At 58.7% G+C, this 19,702-nt stretch overlaps 1 protein-coding gene across 3 annotated transcripts in view; it reads left to right on the top strand.

The window, feature by feature from the left end:
• CHRDL2 (chordin like 2) overlaps positions 1-19,470 on the top strand; it is a 35,450-nt gene extending 15,980 nt beyond the window's left edge. The window contains exons 3-13 of one of the 3 annotated variants that reach the window (XM_084975223.1): positions 1,364-1,457; positions 3,650-3,792; positions 6,133-6,226; positions 8,140-8,195; positions 9,862-10,030; positions 10,953-11,147; positions 14,148-14,321; positions 15,163-15,217; positions 18,070-18,162; positions 18,527-18,619; positions 19,314-19,470. In XM_084975223.1, the coding sequence (XP_084831349.1) occupies positions 1,364-1,457; positions 3,650-3,792; positions 6,133-6,226; positions 8,140-8,195; positions 9,862-10,030; positions 10,953-11,147; positions 14,148-14,321; positions 15,163-15,217; positions 18,070-18,162; positions 18,527-18,619; positions 19,314-19,404 (1,257 nt within the window). In that variant the 3' untranslated portion in view covers positions 19,405-19,470. The remainder of the gene's footprint in view (positions 1-1,363; positions 1,458-3,649; positions 3,793-6,132; positions 6,227-8,139; positions 8,196-9,861; positions 10,031-10,952; positions 11,148-14,147; positions 14,322-15,162; positions 15,218-18,069; positions 18,163-18,526; positions 18,620-19,313) is intronic. The other 2 variants (XM_003482562.5, XM_005667124.4) reach the window with 2 other exon arrangements.
• The last annotated feature ends 232 nt before the right edge of the window (positions 19,471-19,702 follow it).

Here is a 19,702-nt window from a genome sequence, read left to right as displayed (position 1 = left end):
GTGAGTGGTGGTTAGGACTCCTGAGAGCCACCTCTGGCGGCAAGGCCTCCTCCTCCCCCCTGCCCTTTTGCACCCCTGCTGTCTACACCTTAGTCCCCAGTGCCTGTCTCTCGTCATCTCCATCCCTTGGTTCCTTCAAGGCCAGAATCAAGAGAGAGATTCTAACTCTTCAGACCACACAGTTCCCCACACTCCACCCTCGTTTCTCGTTTCAGGGGCTCAGTTCACCCTCTGGACATTTATGAAGCGCCCCTGTATAGCAGGCCTCTAGGAGGCCCCTTTTGGAGCTCCGACCAATTCTGTGGATTCTAGGAGGCCCCTTAGCTCTAATTAGTCCTTGCGATCCCCTCTGGCCATCTGGGGAAGCAGGGACCCCAGAGGAACGAGCGCCTGGTCCAGGGTTCTCACTGGGGCAGGAAGCTGCCTTGGGAGAAGTGCTGTCAGGGCCTCAGGTGGGCCAGGGGGCTGGAAACACACTCGCCTACACCAGAGTTTAAAGAGAACCGGCTCCGTCTGTCTAACAGAGACCGTCTCTCCCTCCCGTCCTGGCCTCGTTCATTGACTCACGGGTTCCTTCCCACTTGAGCAGGTGCTCGCCCGGAACAAGGCCCTGGACTGACAATTCAGAGATGCGTACAGGGAGGCCTGCTCTTGTTCTTGGGGATTCACGGTTGAATAGCAGAGACAGACGTAATGATTTGTCACAACACAGGGAGGAGAGGAAGGCATGGGGCGTGGGGGACAGGCCAACAAGCTGCCCAACGGGCTGGAAAACCCCCAGCGGTGGCCTTTCTGTCCAGCTGCTCTGCGTCCCCTCGCCTCTCTGTCAATGCTTCTCTCATTCGCTGCACTTGAAAAAGCCGAGGCATTTCAGGCCCCTCCTTCTCTGGGGCCAATTCCAAGGCTTTGTGCGGGGTCCCCCAAACCTCCGAGAGACTTAGGGAGAACATCACAAAGCCCCGAGTCTTCTCCACACCCTGTTTCTAGCTGTGCCCCCGTCCCTGTCCCCTGTCCTCATGTGTCACACGCCGCAGCCATGAGGCTCAGGTCCAGAGGTAAAAGAACAAAGCCCCCGAGTTAAGATCGACGTCCAAATAACTCAAGTCTTTTACTCGCATGTCTCAAAGCCCCGGAAGGGACACACACCTGTGCGAATCCAGGCACCCTGTGCCCTCCTCCATGGTGGGGGAAGGACACAAACGAGTGAGCCACACGAGTGGGCACAGGAGGGGAGAGGCCAGACACGCGGAGTTTAACACTTTTTATCCCATTGCAGGCTTAAAACGAGTGCAGTGCCTTGTGGTTGGGAGGGACCTGGGGAGGGAACAGTGGGAGGAAAGACTGACCCCTCTGTCCCCTTCAGAGTGCCCACGTAAGTTGCTACCGCCTCCACTGCCCGCCTGTCCACTGCTCCCAGCCTGTGACGGAGCCGCAGCAGTGCTGTCCCCGGTGTGTGGGTAAGTAGCCTCGCTCCTGCCCTTGTGCCAGCCTCCCACGTGCCCCCTGACCCTTCCTTCTCCCACTCCTGACACAGGCCTCCAGCGGGAGGTGGCCCTGGCATGGGAGGGGCGGGCTCTAGCCACCAGAGTGGTTGAGATCGAAAGGTGCTCAGGGAGAAACACAATCCACGGAAGGCTGGGGGTTGCAACAAACTGCTCATTCTTAAGAAGCTGTGCCTGCCAGGGGGAGGGGTGGGGGACGCGGGAAACAGCTGAAGGAGGGGGTTCCGGTGGTGGCTCAGCAGTAAAGAAGCAACGAGTATCCATGAGGACACAGGTTTGATCCCTGGCCTCGCTCAGCGGGTTAAGGATCCAGCGTTGCCATGAGCTAGGGTGTAGGTCGCAGAGGCAGCTCGGATCTGGCGTTGCTGTGGCCGTGGTGCAGGCCGGCGGTGACAGCTCCGATTGGATCCCTAGCCCGGGAACCTCTGTATGCCACAGGTGCAGCCCTAAAAAGACAAAATAAAACAAATAAAAAAAGGAAGGAAGGAAGGGAAGGAGGGAGGGAGGAAGGAAGGAAAGAAAAAAGAAAAGGAAGGAAAAAAGCTGAAGGGAACGGCGTGCTCGGCCTGTGGGTGGCACACCCGGGGTCCCATCTCTCCGGGGAGGGGATGTGGCCTGCGTAAGTGGAGGTGCCCCAGCGGAGGCTGGGAGGCCTGCAGGGTGAGCCCAGGATCACTGCTGAGGGCGCCAGAGCGCCTGTCCGCTGAGATTCCTGCCGGCGCTGCGGCTCAGGGACTCTGTGTGTCCCGACGCTAAATGTCCATGGTTTCAAGTTTCTACTGAGACTGGGATTCTAGGAAGCAGAGGTAAGAGAGGAGCGGGGAGGTGGTCTGAGAAGAAACGGGCAGAAGTGACTAGCAGACGAGGGGCAGGCCAACAGAGAGGGCGGGAGATGTTTAGAGGAGAATCCACGATGAGAAGCATCGCGAGGGTGATAAGGGACAGAGGCTCCAGACGCCGGAACCATGGCTCTCCGGGCACACCGGGGACCTGCGCAGGCTTGTATGGAGAGGGGTTTGCTTTCCAAGGGGGACCCCCGGGAGTGGGGGGAGGTGACAGAGCTCCAGCCTGGGTCATCGAGTTCCCTGGCTCTGGGTTCCCTAGGGCATCAGGGGCTGTGCCCTCCATCCTACCCAGTGAGGGGACATCAGGCTTCCTCCCCACTGGGCTGACCCCAGGCGTCCTTTCCGCTCCCTGCTGACTGCGCCTTGGCCCAGCCCCCCCCCTCCCCCTGCCACACACTCCTCACTATGTCTTTCCAGGCCCTTTGCCAGCCTGGTCTGCATCTCCCTCGAGACTCAGCTCAGCCATCAGACTCTTCCAGAAGCTTTTGCTGGTCCCCTCACCCCAGCCGAGTTAGGGGTACATGCTCTGTGCTGCCACAGCTTCTATGCACCCATCGCCCTGGCCCAGACCATACCAGTGTCACAGCTTGTCACGGCCTCTCTAACCAGTTAGATTGTCACTTTCCTGATGGGAGGGCCTGGGTCTAGTCCGCACTCCATCCCAACATGAAGTGTGGGCCTGATGCAGGGCAGGTGCTTAGCCAAGGTGTCCTGACAGAATGAGTGGGTTCCCCCTGGACCAGAGGCTCACAGGGTGAGGACTGGCCACCTGGCAGGTGATGGGGAGGGGGCTCTGGTGGCCCAGGAGTGACAGGAGTTCACACCAAGCACAAGGACAGTTCACATCATGCCAGCAGACTCCACCAGCATGTGTCTCCACCTGGAACCCTGTTTTGTGCACTGTATCCCCAGCGCCTAGGACACTGCCTGGCACTCCAAGGTGCTCCACAGCCGCTCACTGAATGTTGAATGAACTAATGCAGGTCCCTACCGAGTGGGATTCGGCGGAGCTGAGGCTTCTGGCTCTGCTTTCTTGATCCAGTCAGGGCCAGCTCAGCCACCGATGGGCTGAAAGGCCGGGGGCTGGGGTGGGGGTGTGTGTGTGTGTGTGACATGGTCAGATGTAGGTGTCAGTGAGACCTCTTGGTTCCCTGATAGGGGGTCTGGCTGGGAAGGCTGAGGCCAGAGCTCAGTTTAAATAACATGGGATAATATCCATCATTTTCAGGAAAGCAGCCCGGTTAATTCTGGCAAAGCTCTTAGATCCACGTGACACCTCATTCTCTTCTCCTCCACCTGCAGAGCCTCACACCCCTTCTGGGCTTCGGGCGCCCCCAAGGTCCTGCCAGCACAACGGGACCATGTACCAACAAGGCGAGATCTTCAGTGCCCACGAGCTGCTCCCTTCCCGCCTGCCCAACCAGTGCGTCCTCTGCAGCTGCACCGTAAGACCTTCTACTGCCTTTAGCACAGGCTGGCAGTGTGGCCAGGGGTGGGGGTGGGTTGGGATTCCTCCCGGTCAAAGAACAGTGAGCGGGAATGGGCTCTGGGATTCGGAGCGTCCTGCATTCCCCTGGGCTTCTGGACCCTCCTGGGCTGCCTGTCCCCTCACACTGACACTTGCCGTATCTGTTTCCCCCGGTAGAGTCTGTACGCCTTGAGTGGCGGGGAGATTCTCAGTTCACTTCGGTGTCCTCTGCTGCCCCCAGCTCAGGGCCTGGCACATAGATGGCTGTAATAATTGTTGAATGAATGAGTGAGTGAGTGAATGATCAGGCATCTCTCCTGGGGCACAGAGACAGGGCCTGACTCTTTGTAGCAAATGCAACTGAGTCGGAAGCTGCTTCAACTCCCCCTGCTGTGGTCAGGGTTGGACCTGAGGACAGGCAGGGCTGATCCAGAGGTGTTCTCAGGGGACAGAGGCTGAGGCCAAGCACGGCCAGTGCTGGAAGGTCTTCCCCCGCTCCCCGGGGGGATTCTAGGCAGGGCTCTGCCGCATGTCTGCAGGTGGCCTTCGGCATGTCATCCTCGCCCTTGGGCTTAGCGCTTGTGGGTGTTGGCGGGAGAAACTCCTGCTGTCCTGATTTCCCTCCCACCTGATCATCACACTTCTCTGGGCCTCAGTTCCTCGAGGGCGTAGGGAGTCTGACCAAGTGATTTTCAGGGTCTTCCCCGTTTAAAGGAATAATCGGATTCAGCAGTGATGAGAGGGTACGAGGCTTACCCTCGGGGCCGGACACCCACGTTTCGGTGCCAGCTCTGCCACGGCTCCCTGTGTGAACTTCGGAGTCACCTCTCTCAGCCCGCCTCTCATCTGTTCAGCGAGAGGAGCCCATCACTCTGAGAGTCTGAACTTAAGGTGTCTGGGCTGCGGAGCAAAACAGCTTAGCAATACCAAGGGGGGATCACTTAGAAATCAACCCCGAGAATGATTATTTTTGTAGGGCCTGGGCCTCTCGCAGTGAGGGAGCCACTAGAAAACACCTGTTTAAATAGAGCATCCCCGTGGCCCTATGAGAAGCCTATCACTAGTCACATTTTTAGATAAGAAACCCGCGGCTCAGAGTGATTGAGTGATTTGCCTAAGGTCACACAGCAAAGCCAGAATTCAGACCCAGCGTCACATGATCCCAAACCCCCCGTGTCCTTACCTGCATGGTGTGGCTTCTTATGAAGGGATGAGCACCCGGATGGGTAGGGGGCCGGGGGAGGAAGGGGACGATCCTGCGTCCCCTCTCCCTGGATCCTTGGGTCTCCTTTCTCCTCAGCCCTGTTCACATGGGACTGGTCTGAAGGATCAGAATCCTTATTCTGAGACCCCCTGCAAGAGGAAGAGCCAAAGGACTCAAGGCAACATCGCTCCCTCCGGGCACCCTTTGTGACTCTGTGACTTCGACAAGGGTTTTCACCACCATGTCCTCACTCGATCCCTGCCACCCCGATGGGACTGTCCCCATTTCACAGAGGAGGAAAGGGAGGCCCAGAGAAGAGAGGTGACTCACCCAAGATCATCGGGCCTCCTGCCTCCAGGAAGGCCCCTCCCCCGCAGTCTCGCCTGTCCAGGCTGGGTCCTGAAGCTGAGGACCTAGGGTTTCCCATACGAGGACGGTGAGCCCCAGAGGCTCCCCACGCACCCCCTCCCTCTGCTGTTCCAGGCCAGGGGAGAAGGACATTGATAGCAGCTGGAAAAGCCTGAGGTCTGGGCTCTAGTGCATTCTGCCCGGCTGGGTCTCTGACTCCAGAGGGTCCAGGCCCCTCGACAGTCCCTCCCCATCGCAGGACGGGAGAATCCCACCTCCCTGGGTTGCTGGGAGAGCCTAGGGAGAGATTGGGTCTAAAAAAGAGCTTCAGAGGAGTTCCCGTTGTGGCGCAGTAGAAACAAACCTGACTAGGAACCATGAGGTTGCGGGTTTGATCCCTGGCCTCCCTCAGTGGGTTAAGGATCCAGCGTTGCTGTGGTGTAGGTCACAGACATGGCTCAGATCCTACATGGCTGTGGCTGTGGTGTAGGCTGGCCTCTGTAGCTCTGATTGGACTCCTAACCTGGGAACCTCCATATGCCACGGGTGTGGCCCTAAAAAGAAAGAAAGAAAAAGCTTTAGAAGCTGAAGGATGACTGACTCTTACCCCAGGGCCTGGAGTGCTGGTTCCCCCCCTGGCTCCCCACCTCGGAGGAGAGCTCAAGGCCATTTGCCCCCAGCGATGATGGGGTGGGGGTGTCTCCCACCCCCAAGGCTTGTCCTCATCAGAGCTCCTGTCCCAGCTCCGCCCCCTCTGTCTGCCAGGAGGGCCAGATCTACTGCGGCCTCATGACCTGCCCGGAACCAGGCTGCCCCGCCCCCCTCCCGCTGCCCGCCTCCTGCTGCCAGGTCTGCAAAGGTGAGTCTGTCCCTGGTCTGGCGGTGCCCACCCACCCCTCCTCAGGGACCTAGCCATGGACTGTTGGTGGGGAATCTTGGGGTACCACAAAACCCTCCTTCTTTAGCTGCGCCCCCCTCCCCGCCCCCACCAGAGCTGGGTCTGTGCCAGAGGAGAATGCACATGATTTTGCATTGTGACCTCAGAGAGCAGGAGGCGGGGAGGGAGAGTGACACAGGAAGGTGTGGGGGGCTGGCCTTTGCTTAACATCGAGGGTGACCTAGCGCTCTGAGTGGTCTTCTGCTTCTCAGAAAACTCTGGAGGTGGAGTTTCCTGTGTGGCTCAGTGGTTAGCGAACTGAACTAGTATTGGTGAGGACTGGGTTCGATCCCTGGCCTCGCTCAGCGGGTTAAGCATCTGGCGTTACTGTGAGCTGTGGTGTAGGTCACAGACACAGCTCAGATCCCGTGTTCCTGTGGCTGTGGCTGCGGTGTAGGCTGGTGGCTGTAGCTCGGATTCCACCTGTGGCCTGGGAACCTCCATATGCTGCAGGGGCGGCCCTAAAAGACAAAGAAAAGTCTGGAGGTGACAGAGGAAGAGGAAGAATTTGTCTGTCACCCACCAACTCCCCCTGGTCAAAGTGTCACCTCAAGGAGGGTAATTCCTTCCTGCTCCCCTGTGCTGCCAGGCTGGCCAGGGAGCAGGGTAAGGAGTGGGCAGAGACAGGGAGGGAGGGTGCTGCTGGCAGGTAGAGTCTGAGCAAAGTCAGCTGGAGCCCTGAGGAGGGGCAGCTGCTGCAGGGCCTGCGACAAGGGCACAAAGCCCCTGCAATCAGATGAGACTGAGAGGCTCAGATGAGGCCCAGGAGAGGGGGTCTGCACAGGCAAGGACCCTGTCTCCTCCCGTCTTCTTCATGGTGGAGCTGGGCACAGGCCTGGGTTCACCTGCCAGAGCCCCTGTGTCAAGCAGAACCAGGCAGCATTTCTGCATAGAACAGAGAGAGGCTAGTGCAGGGCAAGCAGCTTGGGCAGAATGAAGTGCACAGATGGTCTGACCGCTCCCTGTAGTCCAGGAATGCTTCCTGGAGGAGGAAGGACTCGGGGAGGGGAACACTCCCCTGTAGAAGCTTCCCCAGATGTTGGCCTTGGACAAGGAGCCGGGCGATCCCAGTTTAGTCCTGTTCTTCCAGCTAATTCCTGCAGAATCCGTCCCGTCTCTGGGCCTCGGCTGTGCCGTGTGTGCACTGAGCACTTGGCCTTGGTGATGTCTAATTCCAGTGTTCTGGGTCCTTGGACCCGGAATGCTCGGTGGCAGCCAGACTACATGTGAGGCAAGGGTGAGCGGGGGAGAACTGCACTCCGGGCTGTAGGGGGCCGAGAGGCTCAGAGGGTTTCGTGTGCTGGTGTGCCCGGCGGGGGGGGGATGGAGGACTCCTCGGCTGTTGCAGCTGGAGGGGCGGAGGGCTGGAGAGCAGTGCTGGGGCTGCAGAGTGTAGACCAAGTCTGTTGCTTCAGGTGTGGCTGGGCAGAGAGGCTGCCAAGCAGGCGGGGGGTGGGGGTGGGGCTCGGAGCCCTTGGGCCATTCAGGACGAGCCCTGAGCAAGAGGCTCTGGCCCATGAGCAGCTCAGGCTTCAGGGCGACCAGGAGGCCAGTGTGGGGACTGAGGCAGTGGCTCAATGGCAGGGTCTTATCAATGCCAGGGTGAGGAGAGGCTGTAATGAGACGTGGGGGTAAGTCCCCACCGGGCAAAGGGTCCGCCTGGTGTGAACGAGCTGCAGAAGTAGCACTAGGCCTTGAAAGGGCAGAGCTTAGAGGCGGGGGTGTGCAGGGACCCAGAGCCAGAGGCGTGCAGGGACCCAGAGGCAGGGCATGCGGGGCTCTGGCTGGCAAGGCTGAGAGCCAGAGGCGACCCGAATTTCCTCTGGGCTTTCCAGACGGGTCAGGTGAGAAATCCTCGGAAGAAGACACCACGGAGCCTCACCCTGGGGCGGTAAGTGCACAGCTTTACAGGGAGGGTGGGGAGAGGCGGGGAGGGGGCTGGTTTCAGGGCCTAAATCTCCCCGGCCGTGGCGCAGGCGCCACCAGTTACTGTCCTCATTCCTCGCTTGTCCCCTGGGCTGGCCTCATCAGCCCGCACCACGCTCTAGGCCCCGTCCTTGGGCTTCCATCTCGGCTCCCACCTTGGCTGCTGGGGCAGGAGGGGTCTGAGGAAACACGCCACACAGGGCTGGAGCAGGGCCCGAGCATCCTGATTCCCCTCCTGGGAGACTCTCAGACTGTTCCAGCCAGAATCTATGTCTGTCCTTATTCAGGACACCAGCAGGGAGCATCCCCCGAGACAGTGGCCCTGACTGGAGCCAACCTCCTGCAGCCAGCTCCTGAGGTGCCAGGTGTCTGGTTATCTCTACTGCCGCCTCTGACTTGGCCCCTCTCAGTCTTGGTCTAGAGTGGAGGCAGGCTAAGCTGCCCGGGTCTCTCTCTGGGTGGAGAGGAAAGAGGTGGGAGAGGGAGCTCACACACTGATTCACACCCCAGGCCGCCATCCGGGCTGCGTCTCTGAACTGAGGCGCCCCCGTCTCCTCTGCCCGCCCATCCCCGCTTCCCAGGCTGCACCTTCTCTCGTGGGACTTCGACCATGTCACCCCCCTTCCCGCCCATCCTCCCCCGCAAGAGGCAGCCAAGTGAAACCCACAGGCTCAGTTCCAGGCCCTGAACAGCTACCTACTGACTTGCTGGATAACGCGGCCAAGGCACCATATGGGGTCCCGGCACTGCTTCCAGGCTTTTTGCCTCTTTTCCACGTGACAAGCATTTCCTGGGAGCCGTCTAGGTGCCTGTGCTGGGGCCTGGGACACAGTTTTCAGTCTGGGAGCTCCTGTCTAGCCAGCAAAGGACTGACTTAGAGACCTGCGGCCAGGAAGGGGCTGCAGAAGGAACATGAGTGACTCAGGGTCAGCGGGTGGGTGATAAGCTCTGCCCCTCGCCCTCGGCCCACCCACTCCTCTCCCACAGCCTGAGCCCCCAATCCCCAATTTCTGGGCTAGGAACCTCCTGCCCCCTTACGCTGCCCTCGCACCCAGCCTTTGCTCTCACCGCCCGCCCTCCCAAGACCTGATCGGCAAGGGCGGGGTCTCGGGATGTTGGACTCCAGGGGCTCAGGAAAGGGGGCCCCCCCGCCCATCATCGCTGGCCAGGCCCTGCTCTGGTCCACCTGCCCCGTGGGATTCTGGAGCCGGGAGGGATCTTCAAAGGCTCATTCCCCGTTCCATCACCTAAATCTTCTCAGACAAAGAAGAATTTCCTGGCTCTCATCCTCACGACATTCTCACCTTCCATTTCTTAACTATTAAGTTCTCCAGGCCCCCGATCACTTACATCCCCCAGATCAAGATGCCAGCCCCTCCTGACCCCCTGAGCCCCGTGGCTCTGGCCCTGCCGGCCTGAGAATGGCTCAGTGGAGCCTGGATTTCCAAACTGCCATCCTCTGAGAATGTTCAAAGATCCATGGTCTGGGAACATCTTTGACGCCATTCAGTCCGTCTTTCCACCCAGACCCTGTGTCCCCGCTTGCCTGGCCTCTGGCTGCAGCCTCTGTCCAGCTGCCCCTCCACGGGCAGTGGCCCGTCAGCGGTCTCCGTCCTTCCCGCCCTTTGCAGAGACACTCCCAGGATCCGTGTTCCGGGGACGGCGGGAGGAAGAGGGGCCTGGGCACCCCAACCCCCACTGGCCCCAGCGCCCCTCTGGGCTTCATCCCTCGCCACTTCCGGCCAAAGGAGGCCGGCAGCACAACGGTCAAGATTGTCCTGAAGGAGAAGCATAAGAAAGGTGGGGATTGGAATCTCCGCCGACCCCGGAGGTGGGAAATGGGGCCCTGACTGCTCCCGTCTCCCATCATCCCTGCACCCCCACCCAGAGGTTCCCCAACCCCAACTCGTGTAGACCTGCAGAACGGCAGGTCTAAACCCCCACTTGACAGGTGAAGACACCGAGGTTCAGAGTATTGAGTCAGAGCCAGAAGCAGTCCTGGAACCAGGACTACAGGTCACGTAATGGTATTTTTTTGGAGCACCTGTCATGTCTTTGCTGGGAATTTAGGGGCGCAGGACAGGGAGATGGACATGGCCCCTGTCCTCAAGGGGCTCATAGGCTCACGGGGGAGACAGACATGTGTGTCAATTAGACTCTCAGGATGTGCTGGGGGGAATTTTTGATGCAAGAAGGAGGTTGTGGAGCTGGGCTGCAGGGACCATCGGGATGGAGCAGGGAAGGGGGCCAAGCAGACGATTATGGCAGCAGAGGGGAAGGAAGGAGGCCTCAGAGCAGGGCACCCCTAACTGGGGCAGCGGGAGGAGCTGCAGATGCCTCCGTCCAGCCCCTCTGTACAGATTGGACACCAGGCTGAGAAAGGGGAAGGGACCTGCCAGAGCTGGCATGGCCAGGTGGTGACAGCCCTTGATCATGAGTCTCCTACGTCAGGCCATCCACCCACCTGCCCCATCAGAGGTGCCCGTGAAGGGCAGGTGAAGACGCTCCATCTTCGGCAAGAACTTACTGGGCCCTGCATGATGAGATGTGGGATGCCAGGGACAGGGGGCTGGGTTATTCCCTGACTCCACTTTGCAGGCTGTGTGGAGGGCTAGACAGGTGACACAGGGGTGCCCCGAGGTCTTAACCGCCCCCCCATTACTGGACTCTGGCCCGAGTCCAAGGCACTCAGCCTCCTCCCTTCCCACCCTCCCTGGCCCAGCCTGTGTGCACGGCGGGAAGACATACTCCCATGGGGAGGTGTGGCACCCAGCCTTCCGCTCCTTCGGACCCCTGCCCTGCATCCTGTGCACCTGTCAGGACGGCCGCCAGGACTGCCAGCGTGTGACCTGCCCCACCGAGTACCCCTGCCATCGCCCCGAGAAAGTGGCTGGGAAGTGCTGCAAGATTTGTCCAGGTACAAGGAACGCCTGGGGGCAGGAAGGCGCTGGCGGAGTCAGCCCTGGGTCTCTCTCCCCAGGGCGCAGGCGCTTGGGACATGTCTCACAGGGTCGGGGCACAGACTCAGAGGGTTTCACAGGATGAGGGTTTTCAGATGCACAGGACGTGAGAAGTGCAGCAACGGGAAATGCCCAACTGGTAAAACATTAGACGCATGGAACCACCTAAGGCTACAGATTCGGAGGCTCTCAGACACTTGCAGAGTCAAATAATGTCCTGGGTTCTGGGAAGTCACGAAATCTAGGTTGTTAGGACTTTGAAGAGGAGTGGCCAGGAAGGTATTTTGCATGAGTCTGAGTAATCTTCACCACAGTGGACAGGACAGGCATCTTTGTGTCCATTTCACAGGATAGGAAAATAAATACCTTGTCCCAGGTCCTGAAGCTGTAAGTGACAGAGATGGGATTTGAACCCTGGTCTGTCTTCTTCCACAGACAATGCCCTTGACCCCTGTCATCTTCCTTCAGTCCTTATCAACACATGGGAAAGCTGAGAGCCAGAGAGGGGAAGGGACTTTTCCGAAGTCACACAGCAAAGGAGCAGGGGAGCTGGAACTACAGCTCAGGCTTCTAGAACCTCTCCCGTGTCACATTCATCATTGCTGCCATTATCACCTCGACCCCTCTGAAACCTCCCATTCCGTGTGTGTTTATTGAGAGCCTGTGCTTGCTGGTGTGAGTGACCCCAAAGACCTGGGGGGCCTGATCCCTTCCCTTGACCTTATGGGTCTATTTTAGGGAGAAAACACACCCACGAGAGCGGTTACAGGCAATGCAGGACAGCGTGGGTTCAAGGGCATTAGCGAGAAGGCTTTAAAAGCAGAGTTCCCATTGTGGCTCAGCGGAAACCAATCCGACTAGGAACCCTGAGGTTGAGGGTTTGGTCCCTGGCCTCGCTCAGTGGGTTAAGGATCCGGAATTGCTGTGAGCTGTGGTGTAGGTCACAGACGCGGCTCAGATCCTGCATGGCTGTGGCTCTGGCATAGGCCAGCGGCTGTAGCTCCGATTGGACCCCTAGCCTGGGAACCTCCATGTGCCACGAGTACGGCCCTAAAAAGCAAAAAAAAAAAAAAAAAAAAAAAACAAAAGTTTTAAAAACTATGGTTGGGAAGAAAGAGGGTGGGCTGAGCTTTGAGAAGCTTTTAGAAAGTCAGGCTTCCAGACTTGCCGGGTGAATTCTTTCAACGATGTCATGTGGCTCTAGGATCAACATGTGCAGAAGAAAACATCAGAGCATCTCACTGAGAAGAACAGCCTGTGACTATCAACAGTAGCTGCTCTGAGGGGCTGGGCCCATCCCCTCGAGCCCAGAAGGACGGCAGGGTTGTGGCCAGACTGAAAGGAGGGGGACGGAGAAGAAAAAGAGGAAGGCAACACAAACCGAGCGCCTCCGAGGTGCCCAGGGCTGTGCTGTGCTCTGGTTCCACACGGTGCATTTAATTCTCAGAGCTCAGTCATCCTGCAGATGAGAGAGCTGCGAGGTTAAGATCACGCGGTCACCACCTGCCCTAGGATTCAGGGTCAGGAGCCGGGCGTTTGCATGAGCCCGCTTCCTGATTCACCTGCCTGAGTGCCTGTTTTAGGCCAAGATAGGTTATTTACCTTTCTGAGCCCTACACATAGGGCTGATGAAAATGCTTTATGAATTGCGAGCCGAAACCCAGACAGAAAGAATAACGATTACTTATAGTCATATACAGTAGGGACGGGGTTAGGGAGGAGGCGTGACGGGACGGGGGTTCAGTCTGAGTTCTCTCTGGGAATGGCTGCGGCTCGCCGCTGGGCTCCCTTACAAACGCACCTGCTCTTGGCTTCCATCCCCAGACCCCACTCCACTGCCCCTTGCAGATCATGGGACGGTAGCCTTGCGGCCCTTAACCAGCCGTCTCAAAGGGCTTCCCAACCACTGAGAGTCTAGAAGGCGGGAGATGCGTTGGGACTTGGTCCTTCAGTCCCTGGAAAACAGTCAGGGGATATTGGCACATGGAAAGTTCTGGGCAATGTCCTTGGAATTCCAGCATGTCGGGGCTTTAGGATCGGATCCGGTTTGGTACCCAAACCTTATGATCATCCCCTCATCATCGCCACCCCCATGCCCACCCGAGCATCCCGACCACCACCACTAGTCATGCTCGCCACCACCTCTCCCGTCTCACACCCGTCATCAGTCATCAGCACTGCATCAGCAACACCCCACACCTTTCATGGGTGTTCACTGAGAGTCTGTTTGTCGGTGCCAGTGACTCAAAAGACTTGGAGGCCCTGATCCCTGCCCTTTACCCTGTGGGTTTGTTTTATTTTTATTTTTTAGTTTTAGCTTTCGCTTTTTAGGGCCGTGCCCGTGGCATATGGAGGTTCCCAGGGTAGGGGTCGAATCAGAGCTGTAGCCGCTGGCCTACACCACAGCCACAGCAACATCAGATCCGAGCCAAGTCTGCAAACCCCTCCACAGCTCACGGTAATGCTGGATCCCTAACCCAATGAGCGAGGCCAGGGATCGAACCTACATCCTCATGGATCCTGGTCAGATTCACTTCTGCTGTGCCACAACGGGAACTCCCCTATGGGTTTATTTTATAAAGAAAAAACATACCCAAGCGAAACGATTACAGGACAATGCAAGGCAGCGTGGGATTGAGGGCATGAGTGAGAGGCATAAGCAAGAAGGATTTGACAAGCTCTGGGCAGGAGGAAATAGGGTGGGCTAAGCTGTTCCAGGTGGGCTGCCTGGAGGAGGTGGAAGGTAAGACGTTTTCCTGACATGCTAATATCAATGGGAGGTGAATGGGGGAGAGGCCCCCCTCTCTCTTCCCCAGAGACCTCCTCCTCTTCCCAGGGACAACAGAACCTTCCCCAGGACCCTAGAGATGTGAGGGGGATGTCAGACCAGTGGCCCCCCTTCCTGGCCTACCAGGGGTGGGGAGACAGAGCATTCACCAGCTCCCTGTCTCTCCCAGAGGACAAGGCCGACCCTGGCCCCAGTGAGGTCAGCACCACCAGGTGTCCGAAGGCGCCAGGCCGAGTCCTCGTCCACACGTCGGTGTCCCCGAGCCCGGACAACCTGCGTCGCTTTGCCCTGGAGCGTGAAGCCTCCGAGCAGGTGGAGATCTACCTCTGGAAGCTGGTAAAAGGTGAGCAGTGGCCCACTCTCACTCCGGCCTGTGCCCCTTCCTCTGCCCCAGGCCCCTAAGGGCATTAGGGGATTTTCGCTGAAGGGTCTCTGGCCCAGGAAGACCTGCCTCGGGCCACCTTCCAGCTTTGAGTCCCAGACTCCGAGAGAGAGGGAGGAGGTGATTCTGACAGTTCTCATCAGCTCCCCTACTCTGAGATGCCAGGGCCTTGAAGGGCTCCCTCTCCTGGGGGAGAGGGGTTGTTACACTTTGCGAGGAGCCCAGTCGGCGCAACCCCAGCCCTGAGAAAGGAAAGAGCTGCCTGCCTACTGGCAGAATTTCAGCAGCCTGGGAGGAGAGGTCTTTTCAAGCAGGAGGGCCCTCACGGGGTCCCCAAGGCCTCAAGGCGAGTCTCACTCAGCCTTTTCTAGATGGTGGACTCTATCCCTCCAAGGTAAGTCCACATCTGAATATGTTTCACCTCCTATGAGAAACGCACCCTATCCAACAGGCTGCTCCTGCCACCAACAGAAGGTCAGAGTTTTCACCGATGAGGGGATGGCTGGGGGTTTTCTTGTAAAACAGAAAGTCCCCCAGGGAGAGTAAAACACATTAAGCCCTTTAAATGGGAATTCGTTCGAAGGTCACTTTTCTCTACCGAGGTGTTTGGCTGGCAGTGGGGAGGGGAGGTGGGTGGGCATGGGGGGGGGCAGTGGAAGCGGGGATGATAATTAAAATGCTGAAATGCTAGTAACAGCCAATGTGGGAAGCACTCTGGAGCTTACAGAGGGCTTTCGCATTCATGATCTCATTTGATCCTCAACGATCCTGAGAGTTAGGTATTATTATCCCCATTTTACAGATGAGGAAACTGAGGCTCAGAGAGGTGAAGTACCTGGCCCAAGGCCACACAGCCAGTAAGTGGAGGACGGGGGCTAGAGCCCAGGTCTTGTGACGTCAGATGCGGCTCTTTCCCGGCTCTGCTCTGCCCCCTGTCGTAGGAGGAATGGACGAAGACAGCGGAGCTGTTCAGCTTGGAGAAGAGGAGACTCAGGGGGACAGGACCGCTGGCTTCCTGGCTCTGCAGGGCTGCCCCCGGCACAGGGAGCGGTTGTGTTCTGAGTGACCGCAAGGGTCAGAACAACAAGCAGGGGCTTTGGCATCAGACAGACCCGGGTTTGAATCCCGGCTCTGCCATTTCTTCGCTATGTGACCCCTGGGCAATCACTTGACTTCTCTGGGCCTCAGATTTCTCTTCTGTTAAGGGGGTGTGGGGCGGGCAGATGGGTTTTGGAGGATGAAATTCAGGAATGTAGGGGCCACCCCTCCAGCAGGTGCTAAAAATATGAGCCTTGTTCTCACCCACCTCATCATCACCTAGAAATGCAGAGAAGCAGGTTTCAGTCAATGAGAGGAGGCGCCTTCTCACCCTTAGGGCTTCCTGCTGCGAGGGATTCTGCCCGTGGCCAAGGAGGAGGTTCAGAAACTCTCATGATTATTTTGAGCCTTGAGACTCTGTCAGTCCCTGCTCAGGTGGGGCTGCATGTTCCTGCTGCCTGCTCCTTCCCTAGGGGCACAGAGAGCAACAGGCTCAGCCTCTGGCCTTGGGGCCGCAGGGCTCTGTGCCCTGGACGCAGCAGGAGCTCATCAGGGAGGGCTTTGTGGAGGACGGGCCTGGGCTGGGCAGGATTTAGAAGGGCAAGGCTGGGGGCGACAGCCTCCAGCTCTGGCTCTAGAGCCGGAGCTTATATGCCTGGTGCCCTGTGACTGGTGTGTAGCAGGCGCTGTGTATCGTGTGCTTCCACTCACCCACGTAGGAACCCGGGGCGGGGGGGTATGTGTGGATGCCCCATTTTGCAGATAAACAAACTGAGTCCGAGAGAGTAAAATGACTTGCTCAAAAGTCACACAGTGTAAGCAGTGAAGCAATGATTCAAACCCAGGTCTCACTGGCCCCAGAGCCGCCTCCACAAAGGTGACCTGTTTTTAAGGAAGGGGCCTGAGGAAGGTCCGGGACGGCGGAGAGGGAGGCGTCACAGCTCAAGGCCAAATCTCATCACCACGGGCCCAGCAAAAGGGTCCAGGTGGGAAGGGCCCTTCCACCTGACAAAGCCAGGCCCTGCCATCCTGTCGCTAGCAAATGCCTCCCCACCCACCGCCTCCTGAGCCCCGAAGTGGCTGAAATGCTTCATCAGCCTCCCCGTTATCTCTGTATCTCGGACTGCGGGAGTCAAAAACTCTCCAAGGTCCAACTGTCAGTGGGAAACCTTTGTTTCCTCACCCCAGACAAGTGGACAGAGCACCTGGGGGCCGGGAGCGGAAGAGAACTGGCCTGGAGACGGTGAGCAGGTGGCTGCGGGAAGCTGGGCTAAGCGAGGCCGCCCCACGATGGGGCCACCCCCGGCCCCAGACTCTGGGCAGAGAGTCGGCGTAGGATAAAGGGCTTTATAGATTCTAGAATTTCAGAGTAGAAGTGACCATGTGGGTCTCAATTCCTACCCGTGCCCAGGAAGGAAGCCCCCCGCAGCCTCCCCGGTGGTCTCTAGCCCGACGGCACCCCCCCACCCCACCTGCAGTCGTCCAGACGGTTCACTGACCATTCTGGGAACAACTCCTGCCAGGGAGGGCTCTTTGCTGTACGCCGAGCCTGTCCTGTCTCTTGGACCTCACCCACCCCTGCCCCCTCTGCCCAGGACACACAGAGCCCAACCACTCAGGCCTGGCACACCTTTCAAAGAGCAAGAGGCACAACCATGAGCCTCAGACAAGCTCTGGATTCCAGGCCCAAGAACCCAGATCTTTCCATCGTGCTTTTTGGCCACCGCGTGGGGAACTGCCCTTACCCCCGTCACCTCTCCAGGTTGTATGTAGGGATTTGTGCAGTGGCCGGCCTGGGGCACAAGGGCCTGTCGCCCTCTCCTGTGTGTGATGGAGTGCGTCCCTCTCCTATTCTGGTCCTTGGCATCGGGGCCGGGGCCTGCAAGCAGTGCTGGGCATCCCCAGCTGTCTGGACCTCCATGCCAGGACCTGTGCTGTCAGTTCCCCTCGGTGGGATCCCACTCAGATTCCCATAAGGAAGCCCAGTTCTTGCTTTTCTTAAGTGCAGTGCTGGCCGAGCTGAGGCCTTGCTGTCACTTCTGTTCTTTCTGGCCACGGACCCCGGTGGTAACAGCTGGTGCGACCTCACAGCCCATGTGTTCAGGGCCTCAGGGTCATGTGCGGTGCCCCTGGCCAGCTCCCCAGGGATGCAGACATCAGGAGATCCAGCTAATACCTCATCCCCGTCAGGGCCTGGCCCAGACCGGGTGCACATAGTTGCTCATTCACCCCCCCCCCCATTCACCCAGGGATTCACTCATTCCTTCATTCAGCGTGTCCAGTGGGGGCCAGGCTCAGGGACACCGGAAAGGAAGGCCCTCCACGTGTGCCGGTCTGATGGGGAGGCAAGAACAGACGCAATGACAGCACAAAACATAGAAAACAGAAACAGGGACCCTCTGGAGGACATTCTAAGTATTTGGGAAGACCTCCCAGCTGAGACAGGGAGCACGAGTCGGGCTGACCTGGTGGCCAGAGCCGATGGTGTTCTGGTGGGGGGGGGGGGGGCCATACAGTCCTCAGGGGCTGGTTAGGGCCAGAGCACAGGCAAGGCCACTCAGAGCCGTGGGGTGAACTGAGCCTTGCGCTGAAGGGGGGCGCCTGCGATCCTGACACCTGCTGTGCTTTGGTGTCTGAAGCAAATCACTACTGATTTTTATCACACATCCAGAGAAAAGCTTGCCCCATCCCTACGGGCCCGGCTTTTCTTCCATCCTTCATCCTGCTGTACCTCCTTCCCCTTCTTGCTGTGGACAAGTGACTGGCGTGAGAGCAGGGTGGTGTCAGGAGCAGGGTCACAGAAGGAGAATGAAGGGTCACGTGCCTGTTTTCAAAGGCCCACGTGGAGTCGGGATCACAGATGAGAGGGAGCTAAAGGGGTCAGGAGGTTGGTGTAGGGACCCAGGCAAGACGTGATGGGGTCCCCAGGGGGAGGGTGCCAGTGGGGAGGGGCGGGCACATTCAAAATACGTGGCAATTTGAGTCCACAGGCTTTGGTAGCTGATCGGAGTGGGGGAGGGGAGGGAGGGAGGGGGCCGGGTCTGTCCCAGGCCTAAGGCCCCCCGGTTCGCGGACCATATCCCCCCCACCCCCGCCTCTCCTGCTCACACCCTCGTCTCTGCCCTCAGGAATCTTCCACTTGATTCAGATCAAGAAAGTCAGGAAGCAAGACTTCCAGAAGGAGGCACAGAACTTCCGGCTGCTCACTGGCACCCACGAAGGTGGGACCCCGGGCTGAGGACGGGGGCCTGGGAAGAGAGCGGGGCTAGAGGCTGGGGCCTCCTGGGGAGTTCCAGGCCGCTGGTGCCGGGAGGGGGGCTGTCGGCACGGACGTCAGTTCCCGGCACAGGAATCCAGTGGGCGTCTGGGCCAGAGATTTCCCAACTCAGGCGCTCGGGAGCCTGGGAGCGGGGAGGTGAAGCAGAGCCAGCTGGACTCGGTCTTGGGGGCGAGGGGGGCAGGGCTGTGGAAGGGGGAGGTCCGAGCCCCTAAATCCTGGTGCTGCCTAGTCCCTTCCTGCTGGAACCTCTCCCACTGAAACCTCTAACCACGCTCCTTCCAACGCCCTCCCTGTGCTCCGTGCCACACTGAGAAAGCAGCACGCAGGTGTCTGCAGGTGGGGAGAGGGAGTCACAGGCGGGAGGGTCACCGCCAGGTGTCAGGAAGCCAGCCCAGCCCCCAAACGCTGGCTGGACGAAGGTGGGGTCCCGTGCCAGAACCTTCTGGGATGTGGGGGTATGTTGGGGTCCCCACCTCTTTCCTCCCTGCGGCTGCAAACCCGGGCTGCACAAACCTTGTCCCAAGTTTTCCCCACGCCAGTCACTCTCCCTCTGTTGTGCCCAAGTGTACACACACACACACACAGCACATACACCCCCCTACATGCACACACCTCTTCCTCTTTTGTGCATACAGGTCACTGGAACGTCTTCCTAGCCCAGACCCCGGAGCTGAAGGTCACGGCCAGTCCAGACAAAGAGACCAAGACCTTATAACAAAGACCTGAACAGCTGCAGATATGAGCTTTGTCATTTTTGTTGTTATATATTAATAAATAAGTGTAGTTGCATTACCCCTCGACTCTGCCTGCTGAGTCCGCATCCGGCCTCCACGTGTTCTCACAGGGACTGCGAGGCGGGCCTGGTCACCCCACCTTCAGGGCTGGAAACGGAGGCAGCAGGGGACAGAGCCTGGCCCCTGTCCTTGTGCTGAGGTGGGACCAGAGCCGGGGCTGGGTCCCCGGCCTCTGACCCAGGCCCTCATCTGCCGTCGTGGCCTCTCCCCCGCCCTGGGCTGCTGCTGTC

The sequence above is a fragment of the Sus scrofa genome, chromosome 9 (genome assembly GCF_054392235.1).
Source record: "Sus scrofa isolate SSC_HxYL_T2T_F1_AM1 chromosome 9, Sscrofa_HxYL_maternal_Yorkshire_Landrace_v2.0, whole genome shotgun sequence".
Taxonomy (NCBI): Eukaryota; Metazoa; Chordata; class Mammalia; order Artiodactyla; family Suidae; genus Sus; species Sus scrofa.
Note: the sequence above shows the minus strand (reverse complement) of the source record. Positions and strands in the feature narration are given on the sequence as shown.